Source organism: Neomonachus schauinslandi, chromosome 5 (genome assembly GCF_002201575.2).
Source record: "Neomonachus schauinslandi chromosome 5, ASM220157v2, whole genome shotgun sequence".
NCBI classification, from domain to species: Eukaryota; Metazoa; Chordata; class Mammalia; order Carnivora; family Phocidae; genus Neomonachus; species Neomonachus schauinslandi.
In genome coordinates this window covers 161,192,321-161,213,172 of record NC_058407.1, presented here as the reverse complement: position 1 = coordinate 161,213,172, position 20,852 = coordinate 161,192,321, and the positions used below count along the sequence as shown (strand labels likewise).

Below are 20,852 nucleotides of genomic sequence, written 5' to 3'. Positions count from 1 at the left end.
CCCACCCTACTCCTGTCCTTTTGTTACAGCCACTCTAACAGGTTCCTGTTCTCCCAGCAGGCCATTAACGTTCTGGCCTCCAGGACTTTGCCCAGGCTACTCCCTTTGCAGGGAAAATTCTAACCCTCTTCTTTGCAGAGCTAACTCCCTCTCATCTTCGGGGACATCTCTTCAGAAGCCCCTTCAGGGCACAAGTTGGATGCTGTACCACCGCTGTCTAGAACCCAGCTTCTCATTTTTGTTGAATAGTTAATCACATCAAGGAAATCTTCCCTGAGTACCCCAAATACGCGCCGGCCTCCATGCTGCCATCAGGGCTCCCCGAAACCTGTCCACGCCTTGCCAGGGCTTCTTGAGGCAGGTTATCATTTCTTATGCTCATTTCTTTTTCTTCAGTGTCCAACTCTACCTGGCACAAAGGAGGTGCCGCCTACCTTTTGTTGAATGAATGAATGAATGAATGAATGAATGATCGGGCATGCCTTTTCACCTTTTGTATCTTGTGAGCCCGCCCGGCCTGGCCGGGTGTTTCCAGTGCCCTGCACAGTTTGTTGCCTTCCGCGCTGTCGCTCAGGCACCACCCTCACAGCCCCTACCCCCTCCCTGGGGCCGCTCGACCCAAAGCCGCTCCCGAAACGGCTCCGCCCACAGCCGGGGTTGGAGGGCACAAGCAACGCCCACCCCTCCAGGCCGCCTGGGATTGGTGCGGCCGCCGCCAGGAGGCGGGCACAGGGCCGGGCCGCTGCTGGCGTTCGCGCGGCCAGAAAAGCCCCGCCAGGTGGCTGGCCAGGGGAGACGGCGCGGCCAGGAGGTGGTGAGTGCCCGACAGGCGGGACGGGCGGGACGCGCGCGGCGGGCGGAGCTGAGGACGCCGACGACCGTGGCGCGCGCTGGGCGCTGCCCACGTCCGCCTCCCTACAGGCTGCTCTGGGCCAAGCGCAGTCCCGAAGCACGGAGCCCCGAGCCCGCTCCGCCCGGGGGACCCCGTCCGGGGGCCGAGGAGGTTGTCAATCCCGGCTTGTCTTCCAGACCCGGACCACCGAGGCTCCTGGACGACGACGAACCGCCCAACATGGCATCGGAGGTGAGTGGGACCTCGGGGACGCAGGTCCTCCGAGTGTCCAAACGAGGGGGAGGGGCACTCTGGGAGCCAGCCAGGGCCGTGACCTGCGCACGGGATCTCCCCGTGCCAGACCTGCCGCCGGCCACCCTCCTGGTAATCGTCTTCGCTGGCTCCAGGCGATGGGTACCTCCTGGTGCACCTGCCAGGGCCTGGGAGAGACCTGTGCCAGGCCTTCCCGGTGGCCGCATCACCGTCTGCTCTCTCCCCTTTCCCGCTCCCTGGGGGCCTGTGTGGCACTTACCAGCCCACAAGGCTAGGGAAGGTGGCCCTGATCTGACCTGATAGTGCTCCCAGCAAGGGGGCAGGAAAGGAGCTGCCCACTCATTCAGCTCCCTCGCCTCTTCATTCCTTCTTCCCCGATGCCCTTCCTGTTAGTCCCCACCCTGCGCCCCTTCTCTTGCTGTAGCCCTTGTCCCTGTGTAGAAGAGGCCACATGACTCTGGCTTGTGGAAAGAACCAGGACGTAGGGGACCATGCCCTGGGGCCCTAGTGGCCCCAGTGTCTGGTGGCTTCCTGTCTCACTGGCCTCTCTTCCTTAGAGCCAGAGGGCTCCTGGGTTCTCTTCCTTACCACTGAGTAGGCACAAGTGTCTTTTCTGGGGCCTCAGTTGAATTATCTGGCAAATGGGGCTAATAATAGATCTCTGCCTCCTTCTGTAAGGTACTGGATCATGAGGTCATTGCTTTGAAGCTTTCAGGTAAAAGGGGCTGTTTGCTTGATGCCAGTGAAGGGAACCTGTGGCCTGGGAAGCAGGAGGTCTGGGTTCCAGTCCTTTTTGGTCCTCATTAGCTAGCAAGGCACTTCTTCTCTCTGGACCTGTTTGTTCATCTGAATAAACTGGGTAAGAATGCCTGCCCTGCTAGTTTCTGGATCATGGTGTAGTGGGGGACGACAGGGCTTGGACTTTGGAGGCAAACAGAGTTGGTTTCTGAAGCAGTCTCTCGAACTCCCAGGGTAACAGTGCCCAACTCACAGGAGGGTGTAAAAGCATATGTAGAATGCCTAGCACAGGGCCGAGCTGTCCTACTATGTAGTAAGTGCTCAATAAATGGTGGCTAGGCCTGGGTGGCGTAGTCGTTAGGTGTCTGCCTTCCGCTCAGGTCATGATCCCAGGGTCCTGGGATCGAGCCCCGCATCAGGCTCTGTGCTCCATCAATCTTTCAAAAAATAAAAATGGTGGCTAATGATACCAAAGGTAACAACAACGTTATTTCCCTTGTACTTTCTAAACTGGCTGTTGCTCATTCATCCCAGCCCAAACCAGTGCTCCTTGCCCCAAAGGTATCATTCTGGCCCAGATGTGCCCTAGGTTAGAGGGGTGCCCTTTCCGCCACATTGGGCTTCCCCCTCTCTTCAGAGCCCAAATGGTAGCGCCTCATTCTGACATCCTTCTGGGATCTTTTTTTAAAAAAGATTTTATTTATTTATTTATTTGAGAGAGAAATTGAGAGCTTGTGGGGGGGGGGGTGGCGGCGGGACAAGGGGCAGGGAGAGGGAGAAAGAATCTCAAGCAGACTCCCCACGGAGCGGGGAGCCCAGCAGAGCAGCTCTATCTCAGGACTTTGAACTGAGCGGAAACCAAGAGCCGGACACTCAACGGACTGAGCCACCCAGGTCCCCTCTTTCTCGGGTCTTTTTTAAGCCTGCCAATGGGGTGGGAGCTTGGCCCCAATGCAGAGTGGGCTGCCTTCAGGAGACCAGAGCATCAGGTGCCTTCTGCTTGCCCCAGGCCGTCCTGTGGGTTGGTGCTAATTGGTTTGGCTGAAGCTCCACTTGTTAAGTAGTTGTTATTACTAACAACCTGGGCAGGGGGTCCAGGGCCTGCCGGAGGAGGCAGTGCCAGGTTCCTGGCTGAGGGGCCGGCTGGCTCCCAATCCTGACTGGCACTGGCTGGCCCTGGGCCTGCGGCCCCAGCAGTCAGGAAAGGGAGCCATGTGGTGCTTTGCCGGAGAGCTAGGCTTGGCGGGTAAGGGGCGGATCTAGCTCAAAAGGTTGAGGGGGGTGGAGGCTGCTTCTGCAGGGCAGAGTCCTCAGACAGCCAAGGCTGCTGGGTGATGAGGGGTCAGTTCACAGCCTGGGGCCTGAGCGCAGGGGAGGCCCCCACGGGGCGCACAGGAACCAGGACCTGCGCTAAGGCACCCCCTGCCTCGGGCAGCCCTCGGCCCCTCCCTTACTAAGAGAATTTACTGAGTGCCCTGCACCGTGCAAAGTATGCATTTAGAAATTTTACCTAATTGAATGCTCCTAACAACTCTAGCAGATAGGTACTACTATTGTCCTTAAAGAGGGGTAACCCTGCAGTTTAGAGAGGTTATGTACTATGCCCACAATCAGGTGGCTAGGAGAGGTCTGGGACATTGCAGGGTGACAGAGGAGGACATATGTCCCCAGCAGCCATTATAAACTCTCCTCCACAGGAAAGTTGGCAGTGAAGTAAAGTGCCTACCTTCACCCAGGGAACACTCTCCTAATCCTTGGCATTCTGGGAGCTAGGACTGAGCCCCATGTGTTCTGTACCCCTCCCCCATCTGTCACATGCTCTGGCCTCTGTACTCTTTCAAAACAGAGGTGTCTCTGTCCCACCCCTCTGCCCTTGGCTCCTGGGAGGCAGAGGGTCAGCTAGTGACCTTCTAGAAGGCCAATGATAACAGATGCGCCAGAGGCATTCTCCAAAGGAGTGGTAGAGGTTGGGATCTTAGGCCCTGCCCCAAGCTATGGGAGAGAAATGCAGGCCGCCGGAGCCTGATGGGGCCCCTCAGGTGCTTCCTTGCCTGTCCCTGCTGCAATAGTTCAGGATACCAGAGCCAGCAGAGAGGCCCTGGCGGAACATGAGGTTTAGAGTGCGGACCCTGCTTCAGATAGCTGGGCTGCAGCCCTGGCTCTACCTCCCAGCAAGGGCTCTGTGCCTTGGTTTTCCCCTCTCGGTAGCGGGATAGAATTGGTACCTGCTTCAGAGAGGGTCTGTTGGTGCGTGCCAAGCAATTACAATTGTGCCTGGCACACAAGAATGCGACATGTGTGAGCCAAGATTATTATCATTACCGTTGGAATATCAGAGCTGGATTGAAACTCTGGATTCCAGAGTGACTTCTCCTGTTGGTCAGTAGCAGGAAAGGTCCCAGAAGTTCTGCTGTAGTCTCAGGGGTGCCATCATTTTCTTAGAGAAGTGTCACAGTGTGGGAAAGAACCCTAACTTCAGCCACATTCCCACACTGACTCCCTGAGTGACTTCAGGCAAGTTCCCGATCCTCTCTGAGCCTCAGTTTCCTTATCTGTCCAGTGAAATAATCCTGCCTGCTGGTTCCCACTGCCATCAGACTGGATAACTCTCCTGTGGGCCCTTTGTGAGAGGCACTGTTCTCAAGGGTGGGGAGGAGATTAATTGCTCCTGCTCTCCTGGCCAGAGTGGGAAGCTGTGGGGTGGCCGGTTTGTGGGCGCAGTGGACCCCATCATGGAGAAGTTCAACTCATCCATTGCCTACGACCGGCACCTGTGGGAGGTGGATGTGCAGGGCAGCAAGGCCTACAGCCGGGGCCTGGAGAAGGCGGGGCTCCTCACCAAGGCTGAGATGGACCAGATACTCCATGGACTGGACAAGGTATTCTCTACATCCTAAGGCCCACTCTAGAGCCCCTCCCTGTGGTCCCAGGCTCCTACCAAGTCCCTTGGGGGTGGGGACCGCACCCCCCTGTGGAGCACTCACCCTTCTTGTGGCACACCCGTAGGACTCAGCTCTTATACAGAGACAGTCAGTGTTCAGGGTTGGGGTGGGACCGGGGACCGGTTTGGCTGTGGACGGCTGACCCCTGACCCCTGGGGTTGTCGCCATCTGCTACAGGTGGCTGAGGAGTGGGCTCAGGGCACCTTCAAACTAAACCCCAACGATGAAGATATTCACACAGCCAACGAGCGGCGTCTGAAGGTATGACCCCCCACCTGTCCACCTGGCCTCCCCTCTCCACCTCACCCTTGGCCACTTGGAGCATAAACGCCATCATTCTGTTCCCTTCCTCACTGGCAGAGTGAGGTGGCCTCCACAGAGAAGGCAGGGACCAGGAGTAGGGAGGGAAAGTGACAGGGCTGGGAGGAACCAGGCCCTGCCTGAGCTGCCCCAATGGGCTACAAGCAGGCAGACCCTGACCCCATGCTTCCCTCCACCCCCAGGAGCTCATCGGTGAGACTGCTGGGAAGCTGCACACAGGCCGAAGTCGGAATGACCAGGTGCCGCCAGCTCCTACGGTCCCCGCCCCACTGCACCCCCAGGCCCTGTGCATTCCCGATCTTGGGGAGCCCAGGTGGCAGATTTAGGGCTCGGCGGTGGTCCTGGCTCCCCAGCGAAGCAACACATCTCTCTCCCTGAGTGCCACATTCTCCTCCCCACAGGTGGTCACAGATCTCAGGCTGTGGATGCGACAGAACTGCTCTAAACTTTCTGCCCTCCTCCGGGAGCTCATCAGAACTATGGTGGACCGGGCAGAGGCGTGAGTCTCCCATGGACCCCCAGGTGGCAGAGGGGGGCATGAGGGCAGCCAGGGTCTGCTGTCCCCTAAGACAGGCAGCGTGAGTGCCAGATCTAGGTGGCAAGGGTGAAGGAGGTCGGGGAGCCAGGCCCTGGGGTTCGGGGGCGTCCTGGAACCAAGTGAGGCAAAGCAGCCAGGCATGGGGGCACTTCCTGCCGTGTTTCCTACCGCCAGGCCCGCCGAGCTCAGCAGGCAGGGCGAGCTCACCCTCTGAGGCTTCATAAGTACAAGGCTGAGGCACTAGGCAGATGCCCCGAAGCCTGAGGAAAGGGGCCGCCTGTGCTGGGGGCAGCCCGGGTCACCCTTGGCCTGCCTGTGCCCCCTGCCCACCATCCCACCCCCCGGTCCCCACCCAGCACGGACACAGGACAGCCAAAGCTGCTCCCGCTGGCCTTATCCCAAGTTTTGGCTCCTGTGACCTCACGTCTTTGGGGTTGGCTTTGCTCTTTGCAGACCTGGCCGATTTGCTGCCAAGAAGTCCCGATCTGGTGTCACAGACAGGGTTGACCCTTCCTCTTCCCCAGCTCCCTGTGACCTCTTTTTCACCGACCTTACCACCTGGGGGAAAACGAGGTCATAAGAACTGTCAGTCACCCTGGGGGTGCTGGGGAGAAACAGGGAGTGACTGCTAATGAGTAAAAGGTGTCTTCTCTGGGGGGATGAAAATGTTCTAAAACTGATGGATATACACTAAAGTGTACGGTCTAGGGCGCCTGGGTGGCTCAGTTGGTTAAGCGGCTGCCTTCGGCTCAGGTCATGATCCTGGAGTCCCAGGATCGAGTCCCGCATCGGGCTCCTTGCTCAGCGAGGAGTCTGCTTCTCCCTCTGACCCTCCCAACCCTCCTCCCTCTAATGCTCTCTGTCTCTCATTCTCTCTCTCGCAAATAAATAAACTCTTAAAAAAAAAAATTTTTTTTTTTAAAGTGTACAGTCTAAATGGGTGAACGCTAGGTGAATTGTATCTCAGTAAAGCTATTTATTTAAAAAAAAAACAACCAAACCCAAACCATCCCCTACAGCACCTCTGCCTCTGCCTTGCCTACTTTAAAGAGCCCCCTGCTCTTCCGAGGTCCTTGGGAGCTTCTCAAGTGCTCACAAATGCGACTCCCCCTGCCAGGTAGTACCCACTCTGTGTGCCCTCCTTTGCTCTCACCTCTGCTCAGAGCTGAGGACTTAATCCCGTTTGGTCCCAGCCCCAATCCTACTCCGAGAGGCTCCACGGCACTGGCCCAGTCCTTGGGTCACACTGCCCCACTTCTGGGCTCCTCCTTTATGATGTGTTTGTCCCCAGGAGATCACTTGGTTTCTTGTGCAGGCAGATCCTTGGAAGGCTGGCCCTGCTTTTCCCTGTTGGGGCTCAGGCCTGCAGGATACGGGGTGACACAGGCAGCCCTTGCCTGAACCTGCTGAGCCCCTCAGGCCCCTGCCCCTATTCTCTCCCCCACCCCCCACCCCGCAGGGAACGTGATGTCCTCTTCCCAGGGTATACGCACCTGCAGAGGGCTCAGCCCATCCGCTGGAGCCACTGGATCCTGAGGTGAGTGGGGTGGGACATAGGGCAGGGGTACTATGGAGGGGCTGTGACGGAAGGGAGGGCCCCAGGATGCCCTGACCTCCTGCCCCCCGCCTGCCTGCAGCCATGCTGTGGCGCTGACCAGAGACTCTGAGAGGCTGTTGGAGGTCCAGAAGCGGGTCAACGTCCTGCCCCTGGGGAGGTGAGTAAGGCCCCAGTGTTCTGAGGGCCTAGTTGGGGGTAGGGGTTGTACCACATTGCTAGCATGGTCCTCGGGGATCATCAGAAGAGGAGGCGCTAGCAAGGACAGAGGAGGACAGCCAGCCAGGTAACTGGCCTCTCCGAAAGGGAGGGAGCCCTGCTTGGACCCGCGGCTCTCTCTAAGATGGGGGTCACCAGAGCAGGGCCAGAGCTCTCCAGGGAGGTCCCAGCCCGCCAGCCAGTTGCCCTCAGCCTGCCGTTGCCACTCCATGGGGACAAGTGTTCCGTCAGCTACGCTACCTGGGCGGCCGCCCTGACAGTCAGCACTTGGCGCTGGTGTGCACGTGTGTCTGTGCCAGGAGCCCTGCTCACCTGGGCCCCCCTCTTCCTGCAGTGGGGCCATCGCAGGCAACCCTCTGGGTGTGGACCGGGAGCTGCTCCGAGAAGGTGAGGTGCCCTGCCCCTCCCCCGTGGAGGTCCCCCTCAGTGCCTGCCAGGCCCCACAGACACCCACTAGGAGGGGGCAGGGGTCTGGTTGAAACCCTCATTTATTACCTATGGACACTGAGGCTAGAGGGGCAAGAGAAGGCTGGTGGCAGGGGTACATGGCTCTGGGGACACTCAGAGCTCCTGCTTCCTTCCTGGGACCTGTACAAGAGACCCTTCCCCACTCCTTCCCCTCCCTACTTTCCTCCCTGGCAACCTGATTTGGGGTAGAGGAAGCCCCTCCTGGCCCTCCAGCTGAGCCCTATTGCCTTCCCTGTCTCCCCCTCCTCCAGAACTGAACTTTGGGGCCATCACCCTCAACAGCATGGATGCCACCAGTGAGCGAGACTTTGTGGGTGAGTCCTAGGAGCCAGCACGCTTGTCCTCTATAGGGCTATTACCCTGCACCCTGCTCTAATTTGCCCTCTAGCCCTGGCTCCTCTCCAGCCCCCTCCCACCCCAAGTCTGGTCCACCTGAGGCTTCTCCAGACTGAGTGGGGAGCAAGAGAGGCCTGGAGACCAGAAGGCCTGCTCTCCCTTTCCTCCCACAAGCTGAGTTCCTGTTTTGGGCTTCGCTGTGCATGACCCACCTCAGCAGGATGGCTGAGGATCTCATCCTCTATGGCACCAAGGAATTCAGCTTTGTGCAGCTCTCAGATGCCTACAGGTAAGGCTGGGCCCTGCCCTACCCCAGCTCTGCACCCACCAGCATGGCTTCCTTCCTCCCCATTCCCCCCGCCGCCGCTGCCTGTCCCCTGGCACACCTGGACTGCATGCTGCTAGACCTCACCTGATCCAGCCAGCAGACCAGCCAAGGGGCAGGGGAGCCCTTTCAGCCCCAGCATCTCTGTCCCCAGCACCGGAAGCAGCCTGATGCCCCAGAAGAAAAACCCAGACAGCCTGGAGCTAATCCGGAGCAAGGCGGGCCGAGTGTTTGGGCGGGTGAGCAGGGCAGGGAGTGGGGGCAAGGCTTTTGGGCTGACCTGGAGGGTCCTGAGGGAACTTCCAGGATGGGCTCTGAGGTCCAGCCTCCTCAGTCTCACTCTTTTCTCAGTGTGCTGGGCTCCTGATGACACTCAAGGGACTTCCAAGCACCTACAACAAGGACTTACAGGTGCGAGGCTGGGGCTGTGGGTGAGGGACCCACCTGCACATACACCGCATCCGATTTCTCAGGGCCCTGGCACATCCAAGCAGGGGCCCCGCAGAATTGCCACCTCCCATCCTATGCACCCAGCCCTTGACTGCCCTTGAGAACTCTCCTCTCTGTTGGTGTGGCTTGTACGAGGTGCTGAGTGTTCCCAGTGGAGGCCAGTGGGGATGCCTCAGTGGGGGACACGGCTGCTGGGCTCTCACTTCCTGCCGCGTGCCTCGCAGGAGGACAAGGAAGCCGTATTTGAAGTGTCAGACACCATGAGTGCCGTCCTCCAAGTGGCCACAGGTGTCATCTCTACACTACAGGCAAGCCCCCCGTCCTGTCCCCCAGGCCCCTCTACTCTGGGATGGGCATGCCAGGAGGTGATCTTGAGAGGAGGTGAGGGTGGGTGCATCCAGAAGATCTGGGGCAGGGGGAGGTGGGTAGGTGTTTGCTCCCGCCCCTGGAACCAGCGAAGAGACGAAAGGTGCGAGCTACAGTAGAATGGAAGTGGGTTAGAATCTAGGGGTCCCATCAACTGTCCTGACCAGATTTCTTTTTTAACCATCTATGATGGGAAATTTCGGTATGCGCAGTTGAGAGAATGCACAATGAACCCCGGGGGACTAACAGCCAGCTTCAACAATAATCAGCTCCTGGAGTTTCTTGCTTTGGCTGTCTTTACTCAGTGCCCGCCACCACCCCGTGCTTCTGATGCACACCAAGGCTGGGGACCCTGAGAAAAAGTGCTGGCAACCCCAGGAGCTCCCCTAAACATCATCAGTGATGATGGCAAATGGCTCAAGCAGAGAGAATAGAACAGGCTGGGTCAGAGTGGCTCTGCCCAAGGCCAGGGACATCCTGGCTAACGGCGGGTACGCCTTGGGCCTGAGGCTGGCAGCTTCACCACCCAGGGTCCCCAGGACTCACGACTCCCCCCACCGGTGTCCCCCAGATCCACCGTGACAACATGGCACGGGGTCTCAGTCCTGACATGCTGGCCACTGACCTCGCCTACTACCTGGTCCGCAAAGGGGTAAGTGTGGGTGGCTGGGGGGGAGGCGGGAGGAGATGGGGATGTCCCCCAGGCCGAGGGTTGGGGGGGGCGTGAGGGCCTGGGCTGAACAGGGGTCAGAGGAAGACCGAGTCGGTGCCGCCCGTGCCTGGCTGCCTCAGATGCCGTTCCGCCAGGCCCATGAGGCCTCCGGGAAAGCTGTGTTCATGGCCGAGACCAAGGGGGTCCCCCTCAACCAGCTGTCGCTGAAGGAGCTACAGACCATCAGGTGCGGCCCCCTCCCCTCCCTCTGCTGCCTCCCAGGAGGTGAGCCTGGGCCCCTGAGGCCCCTGGGGGCCCCGCTGGGCCCTGGCCCACCTCCTCCTCTCTCCCCCAGCCCCCTGTTCTCGGGGGACGTGAGCCACGTGTGGGACTACGGCCACAGCGTGGAGCAGTACGCCGCCCTGGGTGGCACGGCGAGCTCCAGTGTCGACTGGCAGATCGGCCAGGTGCGGGCCCTGCTGCGGGCCCAGCAGGCCTAGAGCCCTCCCCACCCCGCGCCCAAAGAAAGCAGGCCCAAGAGGAGGCCGCTGCCTGTTTCCTGCCCAGCCTGACTCCCTCAGCGGTGGGCTTTCAGGGGCCTGTTGAGTGAGCAGTGGGGGCCATCAAGGAAGCAGAGAAAACGGACAAGGGTGGCAGGAGTCATGGATGGGGAAGGAGAGGGGCTTGCCTTCATTAGAGCCTCCGCCCTGCTCAGGCCCCACACCCTTCACTGTAGGAGGCACAGTAACCGGCCCAGAGCATCCTGGGAGGACTGGCCTCCTTGGAGCCTTGATGGCCCCTGATGGGCTTGGTTAACTCAGTCAGTCCCTGTTCATTATCCTTCCTTCCAGCGTCCTCTAGGCTCGCCTGCTCACATTCTCCCCTTGCTTAACCCACCCTTCCCTGAACAATCAGGCACCGTGACACGGTGTCCTGGGCCCTCGTGCGGGGAATGGCATATTTGGTGGTAAAGTCAGTCATCCAGCTAGCGTGGGATGCCAGGCATCTAGGTGAACTTCATACACATGCAAAGATGTCTCCTTCACCCTAGAGAGTAATGTACTGCCATGTGGTCCCAGCACGGACCATGAGGTGAGGGCCACAGACAGGAGTGCCTGGGGGGACCTGCCCCCTGTTGCAGTCAAGGACTTACATTTAGTCTACAAAGGGCCTGGGGCCAGGCCTGGCACACAGTAAATGTTCAAGAGCAGTGAGTCCCCAGAACCAGCGGAGGCCTCTTCTACACAGAAGTCACCAAAATCCTGATAAGAAATGTCTGAAATTTATGTTTTATTAACAACAAAGTTAAACTCAAGGAAGAATGAATAACCCCTCCCAAATGTTTCTTGGGAGCAATGGAAACACTTTGTAGGGGCGCCTGGGTGGCTCAGTTGGTTAAGCGACTGCCTTCGGCTCAGATCATGATCCTGGAGTCCCGGGATTGAGTCCCGCATCGGGCTCCCTGCTCTGCGGGGAGTCTGCTTCTCCCTCTGACCCTCCCCCCTCTCATGTGCTCTCTCTCATTCTCTGTCTCTCAAATAAATAAATAAAATCTTTAAAAAAAAAAAAAGAAACACTTTATAAACTAAACAGCCCAAACTCCAGCAGTGGGCACACCACACCACATTCCAAAAAGGGCCAAAGCCATGGCTCACAGAATGTTCTAGAGTATTGGCTCTCAAAGTGTGGTTCCTCCTTCCCCTCGTCCTCCTCATCTGGGAATTTGTTTAAAAATGCAAACTTTCAGGCCTGAGACCTACTAAATCAGATTCCAGGTGGGGTCCCAGCTACCTGTTTTTGCAAGGCCTTCAGGTGATTCTGATGCACGTTCAAGTTTGAAGATCATTGGTCTCTAGAATCTTGTTACCTAAAGTCGCTGCAGACCACCACCTCTCCTGGGCCCCAGCGTGATCTGATCCAGAATCTGCATTTTAACAAACTCCCCAGATGTTGGTTGTACACATTAGAGTCAAAGTGCTGATTGAGAGAAGGTATGGAGTCTGGTCTCAGAAATGAAGGAGGGATTTATGTCCGTCGAACAGCAGACAGGATTAAAATAATGATTGCAATACATACTGTAATACATTTGACACAGGGAGCAGGTCCTGCCCTACACCTCCATCAGTAGGGTGCACCACAGTCTAAGTGGGAACTCTGTTTTCAGACAATCCTATTAAAAGTTTCTCCTTAATTGGAATCAGCCCCCAGTGCTTCCCACCTGTGAGCCTGGCCATATGCCCTCCAACCTGACCAGAGGAAGGAGCCTCTCCTGGCTCAAAGAGAGCAAGAGTTTGTGTAGCTTTTCTCCAGACTGTCCATTCATGGTTGTGTTACTGCCCTTGCCTTCCTCTTTCTATTCTGCCACCAACTGACTACTTACCCCAAAGTTCAGTATGACCTTGTATTGGTTTCCCATAGAACAACATAAAGATCATCTTAAAATTCTTGAGGTCAGAGTCTGAAATGGGTTTTACTGAGACAAAATCAAGTGTCAACAAGCATCTGGGAGAATCTGTTTCTTTGCCTTGTCCGGTTTCTAGAAGCCATCTGTATTCCTTGGCTTGTGGCCCTTTCCTTCATCTTTGAGACAGTACAATGTCTTCAAATCTGTCTCTAACGCTGACCCTCTGCTTCCTTTGTCACATCCTCTGACTGACCTTTCTGCCTCCCTCCTATAAAGACCCGTGTGATTACACTGGATCCACCTGGATAAATCAAGATAATCGCTTCATCTCAAGATCCTTAATCACATCTGCAAAGTTCCTTTTACCATGTTAGGTAACATATTCACAAGTTTGGGGGATTATGATATTGGGGAATCATTGTTCAGTCTACTATGTTCTGTTGTCTGGCTCTCAAAGACTAACGTCCATCCCACGTGCCAAACCTTCACTCCATCCCATTTCCCCCCAAAGTTTTAACCCCTTAAACATCAACGCAAGTTCTAAATCTCATCAACTCAGAAGTCCCATATCTCATTATCTAATCATCTAAATTAGGTATGAGTGAGACTCTGGGTATGATCCATCCTGGGGCAAAATTCCTCTCTATCCATGAATCTGAGAATCTCATGTGATTGTGGTGTGGATTAGGGTTCATGCATACAAACTCAAGAAACAAATGATCTAAACCCAGAATACAGGGCTTGTTTAGGCACTGGATAACACTTAGAGGCACTTCAATTAATTTTTAAAAAGATTTTATTTTAGACAGAGCACAAGTGGGGTGGAGGGGGGATGAGGAGCAGAGGGAGAGGGACAGGCAGACTGCACTGAGCACAGAGTCCTATGCAGGGCTCGATCCCAGGATCCCGAGATCATGACCTGAGCTGAAATCAAGATTGGACACTTAACCAACTGAGCCACCCAGGTGCCCCAAGGCATTTGTTTTAAAAGGAAGAAAATGGAAGGCAAAAAGGAATCACTGGTTCCAAGCAATTTTGAAATCCAACCCAGACAATTCCACTAGGTTTCAAGGCCTGGGAACACAGGTTTTCCCTGGTCTCTGAAAATACAGTGTTCCTGTGAAACTCTTCATAAGCCAAAATGGTATAAAGTAAAGAAGCACTTCCCATTAATTTAATATGAAAAAGTTTTTGAGCATTCCCAGAACCCCTCCTAGGCTTTTCTGATACCTTAGGACATATATTGCTAACAGATGCCCAAAATAAATCAAGATAAAGCACAGATGTTCACAGACAGTTCCAAGCTATGGTGGCTTGATGCCGAGGCTGAGCGCAGTTCCTCGGGAAGGCGCTAGGTGGCGACGCTCTTGCCGCTTGGGGCGCACCCTGCCTCTAAAAAGGCTCACGGCAAAACACACAGTATGCCAATTTTGCTTTCTTGCCTTTTTAAAAGCAAAAATCTTTGGGTTTCTTTTGGTTAGTGAAAACGGTACTAATGTAGATCTTTCATAAAAGGGAAGTGGCGTAAGGCAAACTTTTGAAAATTAGGGGATACCCACAATCCTCCCTGTCCTTGAGCTCTGCCCTCTGGACATGCTCCACGCCCCACGCCCCACGCCCCACGCCCCGCGAAGCCATCATTCCTTTTTCCTGAAGGGTAGCACATCTTTACAGTTGAGTAACATGTAAGTGGCCTGTTTCCTGCTTGTAGGATTCTGAGGAAACTCGGGAGGCCTTCTTTAATTTCCTCTTCTCCTTTTCATCCTTGCTGGGGGTGTTTTTGCTGATATAATATCCTTAAGAACCATGCGGGTCTCCTGTGAATGTCACAGGGGTTCACTTCATGAGACAAGAGATTCCTCTACAGATCTTTCCGAAATAATGCCATTTTTATTCCTGGCTTCTGCTGAGAAAGCCGAGGGGATCCGAGAGTCCTGTGCCAGATCTCTTCAAAGAGCACTCTTAACAACAAAGTACTCTGATCTTTTGATCTCTTCCAGGCACTAGCAAAAGGTTGTCCAACCACAACCTAGGCTCTCTCTCTATAGTTTTTTTTTTTTTTTTTTTTTAAGATTTTATTTATTTATTTGACGGAGAGACAGAGACAGCAAGAGAGGGAACACAAGCAGGGGGAGTGGGAGAGAGAGAAGCAGGCTTCCAGCTGAGTAGGAAGCTGGATTCGGGGCTCGGTCCCAGAACCCTGGGATCATGACCTGAGCCGAAGGCAGACACTCAACAACTGAGCCACCCAGGCGCCCCTAGGCTCGCATGCTTTCCTGATAGTGAAATCCCTAATCTTAGCATCTGTTGAAATCTAGATTTTCCCAAATTACCAAATCCTGGTTTCTTTTTGCTTAACAGTCTTACCTCAATTTGTCTCTCTTGTTCTATCCTCTTAGTTTCAAGGGATGATGAGAAAGCAAGTTTCTGGCAAAAGGAATGAGGTTGTCTTATTGGCTTTTGTACTAAACTTTAATCATCCCTTGGGGTTTGGGGCAGGCCCCGCTTCACCGAGCCTGTTGTCTTCTGAAAGAAATCAAGGTCTATAGGAAGAAGCCGGGCCGGGGGGGGGGGGGGGGGGAACGGGGAAGGCTGTGAGTTTAGCAGCAGGTTATGTCCAGAATATATGATTACTGTCCTATTGAATAACCAAAATTGCATTCACATCTACCGCAAAACTAGTAGACTCAACGTCAACAAAACTCCAGAGGTATATTCTTTTTTTTTATTTCTAAGATTTTATTTATTTATTTGAAAGAGAGATAGCGAGAGAGAGGAAAAGAGAGCATGAGGGGTGGAGGGGTACAGGGAGAGAGAGAAGTAGGCTCCCTGCTCGATGTGGAGCTCGATCCCAAGACCCTGGGATCATGACCTGAGCCAAAGGCAGACGTTTAACGACTGAGCCACCCAGGCGCCCCCAAGACACACCCTTTTTAAAAGAATATTTATTTATTTTAGAGAGAAAGAAAGAGCACACGTGTGCATGCTGGTGGGGAGGGGCAGAGGGATTTTCAAGCAGACTCCACACTGAGCATGGAGCCCCATGTGGGGCTCCATCTCATGACCCATGCGATCATGAGCTGAGCTGAAACCAAGAATTAGACCTTTAACTGACTGAGCCACCCAGGCGCCCTAAGGGTTCAGTTTAGTGGCTTTTAGTGTGTTCATAGAATTGTATGACCATCACCACCACCAATTTTAGAACATTTCATCACCCCAAAAAGAAGCCCACAAGAAAATTTTGTGCCTCAAAGAAAGTAAAAGGCACTCATAGAATGGGAGAAAATATTTGTAAATCATATACCTGATATGGGTCTAGTATCCAGAATATAAAATGAACTTTTACAATTCAACAATGAATTGTTTATTGTTTTAAATTTTATTTAATTGAATTGAAAATGGACAAAATAGGGGCGCCTGGGTGGCTCAGTCGTTGGGCATCTGCCTTCGGCTCAAGTCATGATCCCAGAGTCCTGGGATCAAGTCCCACATTGGGCTCCCTGCTTGGCGGGAAGCCTGCTTCTCCCTCTTCCACTCTCCCTGCTTGTGTTCCTGCTCTCACCATCTCTCTCTCTGTGTCAAATGAATAAATCAAATCTTAAAAAAAAAAAAAAAGAAAGAAAATGGACAAAGTATCTGGATAGATATCTCTCCAAAGAACATGTAAAAATGGCCAATAGGCACACTAAACGATGTTCAACATTATAAATCATTAGGGAAATGCAAATCAAAATCAAAATGAAATATCACTTCATACCCACTAGGATGTGACTTAATTTTTGTATATAGTGTAATGAAAAGGTCCAACTTCATTCTTTCCCATATGGAAATCCATTTGTCTCAGTATCATTTGTTGAAAAGACTCTTCATACCCAATTAAATTGTCTTGGCACCCTAGTCAAAAAACAATTGACCAATATAGAGGGATGAATTGTCTGATACATGAATTATACCTCAAAAAAACTGATATGCCTCTAAAGTAATCAACTATTATTATATTTCATTTTTAAGTTTTTATTCAGTTTCAGTTAGTTAACATACAGTGCAATCTTGGTTTCAAGAGTGGAATTCAGTGATTCATCACTTACAACATTGACTACTATTTTAAAAAAGAATTTTCTGCATGGGCCAGATGTCATGCTGAATGCTTTAAGTTTACTTAGATTTTGTGGGATTCATCTTCTTCCCTTTCTTGAGAACTTTCTCGTTCTTTCAGCCTCACCAGTAGGCTCACTAGCATCCTGTTCATCATCAGCCACCACATTACATACAGAAATTCTACAAACTTACCACCTTGTTCTCAGTAACCCCAATCTTTTACCAACTCCTGTGGTCATCTGAATGTGCAAGACTGGGCCTATAACCTTAGCCAAACATTCAGTTTTTTGCTTATCCTTGCTCAGCTTTCCCTTATCTCCCCCATGGCAGCTACACTGAAGCTTTCATGTCTTCTTCAACCTCCCAACCTGATCTGAACATCTCCCCCAAGACCCTGGAAAACACTAATCTACTTTCTGTCTCTATAGGCTTGTTTACTTGATATTTCATATACATGGAATCATGTAATATGTGGCCTTTTGTGCCTGGCTTCTTTCACTCAGCATAATGTTTTCAAGGTTCATCCACATTGTAGCATGTATCAGAATTTCTTTCCTTTTTATGGCTGAATAATACTCAATTATATGCACATACCATATTTTGTTTAACCATTAATGATAGACATTTGGATTGTTTCCACTTTTTGGATTATGAATGGTGTCACTAAGAATGTATGAGTTTAACAAAAACCTCTTAATAACTAAATTCCCTTCAGTCCTACTTGACCTCTCTGACCTTCTAGACAGTGCTGACCATTCCTTCAAGAAATCCTTTTTTAAAAACTAAATACAATATGCCACAGTTTTAAAAGTAATAGTAGCATATTTTAAAAAGATTTTATTTATATGAGAGAGAGAGCATGAGAGCACAAGCAAAGGAAAGGGCAGAGGGAGAGGGAGAAGCAGACTTTCCACTGAGCATGAAGCCCAACACAGGGCTTGATTCTTGGACCCTGAGATCATGACTTGAGCCAAAGGCAGACACTTAACCGACTGAGCCACTCAGGTGCCCCAGTAATAGTAACATATTAAAAGGATTATACACCATGACCAAGTGAGATTTCCCCCTAGAGTGCAAGGATTGTTCAACATATAAAAATCAATCAATGTAATATAACACACTAACTGAATGAAGGAAAGAAACCCCATATGATCATTTCAATAGATGCAGAAAAAGCACTTGACAAAATTCAACACCCATTCATGATTAAAACACTCAATAAACTAGAAATAGAAGGAAACTAACTCAACATAATACCTATATAAACATCATACTCAAGGGTGAAAGATGGAAAGCTTTTCCTCTAAGATCAGGAACAAGATAAGGATGCCCTTCAACATAGTCCTGGAAGTCCTAACCAGAGCCATCAGGCAAGAAAAAGAAATAAAGAGCATCCAGTTTGAAAAAATTATTTCTGTTCACAGACAATATGACCTTATATGCAGAAAATCCTAAAGATTTCACCAAAAAACTGTTAGAAGTAATAAATGCAGCAAAATAGCAAGATACAAGGCATCACACAAATATCAGTTGCATTTCTACACACTAACACTGAACAATCCAAAAAAGGAGGAATATTTATTTACAATAGCATCAAAAAGAATAAAATACATAGGATTACTTAACCAAAGAGGTGAAAGATTTGTACAATTAAAAACTAGAAAACACTGCTGAAAAGAAATTGAAGAAAACATTAAAAGAAAAAAAGTAAGACATCCCATGTTCATGGATGCTGAGTAATCTATAGGTTTAATGCAGTTTTTAAAATCAAAATCCAAATGATGTTTTTAGAAAAATAGCAAAACCCATACTAAAATTCACATGGAGTCCCAAGGGACCAAGACAATAGTGGGGGAAAAAAAGAAAGAAAAAAGTTGGGGATCTCAAACTTCCTGATTTCAATACCTACCACAAGGTTACAGTAATCAAAACAGTGTGGTACTGGCATAAAGACAGACATATGGACTAATAGAATAGAGTTTAGAAACAAATCCTCACATACATGGTCCAACAATTTTCAACAAGGTGCTAAAACCATTCAGTGGGGAAAGGTAGTCTTCAATAAATGGTGTTGAGAAAACTGAATATACATGTACAAAAAATGAAGTTGGACCCTTACTGAACACCATGTTAAAATGGATCTATGACCGGGGCGCCTGGGTGGCTCAGATGGTTAAGCGTCTGCCTTTGGCTCAGGTCATGATCCCGGAGTCCTGGGATCGAGTCCTGCATCGGGCTCCCTGCTCCTTGGGAGCCTGCTTCTCCCTCTGCTTCTCTCTCTCTCTCTGTCTCTCATGAATAAATAAATAAAATCTTTAAAAAAAAATGGATCTATGACCTAAATATAAGACCTAGAACTATAAAATCCTTGGAGGAAACCACAGCAAAAAAGCTACAGGACATTGAATTTGGCAATGATTTCTTGGATATGACCCAAAGGCATAGGCAACAAAGGAAAAAAATAGATTGACCTGATGACAATTTAAGAATTTTGTGTATCAAAAGACACTAGTGACAGAGTAAAAAGGCAACCCACAGAATGGGAGAAAATAGTTGTAAATCATATATCTGTTAAGGAAATAATATCCAGAACCTATAGCTAACTCTAACTCAACCACAAAAAAACAAACAACCTGATTCAAAAATGGGGAAAGGCCTTGAACAGACATTTCTCCAAAGAAGATATACAAAAGGCCAATAAGCACATAAAAAGATACTTAATATCACTAATCAATAGGGAAATGCAGATCAAAACTACACCCAGTAGGATGGCTACTATCAACAACCAGAAAATGGCAAGTGTTGACAGTGATGTGGAGAAGTTAGAGCAGTTGTGCACTGTTGGAGGCAATGTAGAAGGACATCAGTCACTGGATTTAGGGCTCATCCTAATCTAATATGACCTCATCTTAACTAATTATATCTGCAAAGGCCCTATGTTCAAATAAACCCACTGTTACGGGTTAAATTGTGTCACCTCCCCAAAAAAATTTTTGAAAGGAAAAATCATAGAAACAAAAAGTTTTTTCTTTGTGAAGATTGACAATATTGATAAACTTTTAGCAAGACTATCCTAGTCTGTTTAGGTTGCTATACCAAAATACCACAGACTGGATAGCTTATATACAACAGAAACTGTTTCTTATAGCCCTAGAGATTGGAAGTTCAAGATCAGGGTGCCAGCATGGTTGGATGAGGGCCTTCTTCCGGTCCACAGACTTGTCGTTGTATCCTCGCATGCTGTTAGGGGTGAGGTTGCTCTCTGAAGCCTCTTTTTCTATAAGGGCTCTACTCCCATGAATGAGGACTCTGCCCTCATGACCTAATCACCCCCCAATGCCCCACCTCTTAATACCATCACATTGGGCATTAGGATTTGCCATTTGAATTTTGAGGGAACACAAATCTTTAGACCACAGCATAGACTTACACAGAAAAAGAAGATACAAATAATGAAAATCAGAAGTGAAAATGGGAACATTATTACTGAGCTTATAGAGATAAAAGGGATTATAAGAGAATACTATAAGTAGTTGTGCACCAACAAATGAAATAACCTAGAAGACATGGACAAATTCCTTGAAACACACAAATTACATAACTGACTCAAGAAAATCTGGGGCGCCTGGGTGGCTCAGTTGGTTAAGCGACTGCCTTCGGCTCAGGTCATGATCCTGGAGTCCCGGGATCGAGTCCCGCATCGGGCTCCCTGCTCAGCGGGGGGGGTCTGCTTCTCCCTCTGCCCTCTGCCCTCTTCCCTCTCGTGCTCTCTGTCTCTCATTCTCTCTCTCTCAAATAAATAAATAAAATCTTAAAAAAAAAAAAAAGAAGAAAATCTGAACACACCTCTAACAAGAGATTGAATCAGTCATCAAAAATCTCCCAACAAGTCCTAGACCAGATGGCTTCACAGGTGAATTCTACCAAACATTTAAAGAATTAACATCAATCCTTCTCAAACTTTTCTGGAAACTTGAAGAGGAGGGGGCACTTCCTAACTCATCCTAGGAGGCCAGCATTACCCTGATACCAAAGCCAGATAAAGACATCACAAGAAAAGAAGATTATAGATTAGTATCCCTTTTGAATATAGATGCAAAAATCCTTGACAAGATGTTAGCAAATTGAATCTAACAACATATTAAAAGAATTATTCACCATGACCAAATGGAATTTATCCCAGGAATGCAAGGGTGTGATTCATCATAAGAAAATCAATCAATGTAATACTTCAATAGAATGAAGAAAACAAAAGCATATCTTCATCTTGATTGGAGCAGAAAAGGCATTTGATAAATCCAACACCGTTTTATGATAAAAACTCTCAGAAACATT

General features: G+C 50.8%; 1 protein-coding gene across 4 annotated transcripts; it reads left to right on the top strand.

The window, feature by feature from the left end:
• The first annotated feature begins 794 nt into the window (after window positions 1–794).
• Window positions 795–11,177, top strand: ASL (argininosuccinate lyase). 4 transcript variants are annotated; one of them, XM_044915123.1, is made up of 17 exons: window positions 795–814; window positions 1,030–1,084; window positions 4,528–4,722; window positions 4,963–5,046; window positions 5,289–5,345; window positions 5,508–5,605; window positions 7,104–7,181; window positions 7,282–7,359; window positions 7,753–7,805; window positions 8,138–8,200; window positions 8,397–8,511; window positions 8,702–8,786; window positions 8,899–8,958; window positions 9,222–9,305; window positions 9,935–10,015; window positions 10,156–10,262; window positions 10,371–11,177. In XM_044915123.1, exons 2-17 carry the CDS (start codon window positions 1,073–1,075, stop codon window positions 10,513–10,515), a joined length of 1,395 nt encoding a protein of 464 aa, XP_044771058.1. In that variant the 5' UTR covers window positions 795–814; window positions 1,030–1,072; the 3' UTR covers window positions 10,516–11,177. The 4 variants fall into 4 exon arrangements, with proteins under 4 accessions (XP_044771058.1, XP_021556098.1, XP_044771060.1 ...); XM_021700423.1 differs by lacking the exon at window positions 795–814 and having other exon boundaries at window positions 817–1,084; XM_044915125.1 differs by lacking the exons at window positions 795–814; window positions 7,282–7,359 and having other exon boundaries at window positions 928–1,084.
• Window positions 11,178–20,852: the final 9,675 nt, after the last annotated feature.

Excerpts from the sequence above, each read along its gene's own strand:
- ASL (XM_044915123.1), top strand. Across the intron at positions 5,047-5,288 it reads CCAACGAGCGGCGTCTGAAG|GAGCTCATCGGTGAGACTGC; the intron begins GTATGACCCCCC and ends CTCCACCCCCAG. Across the intron at positions 5,346-5,507 it reads GCCGAAGTCGGAATGACCAG|GTGGTCACAGATCTCAGGCT; the intron begins GTGCCGCCAGCT and ends TCCTCCCCACAG.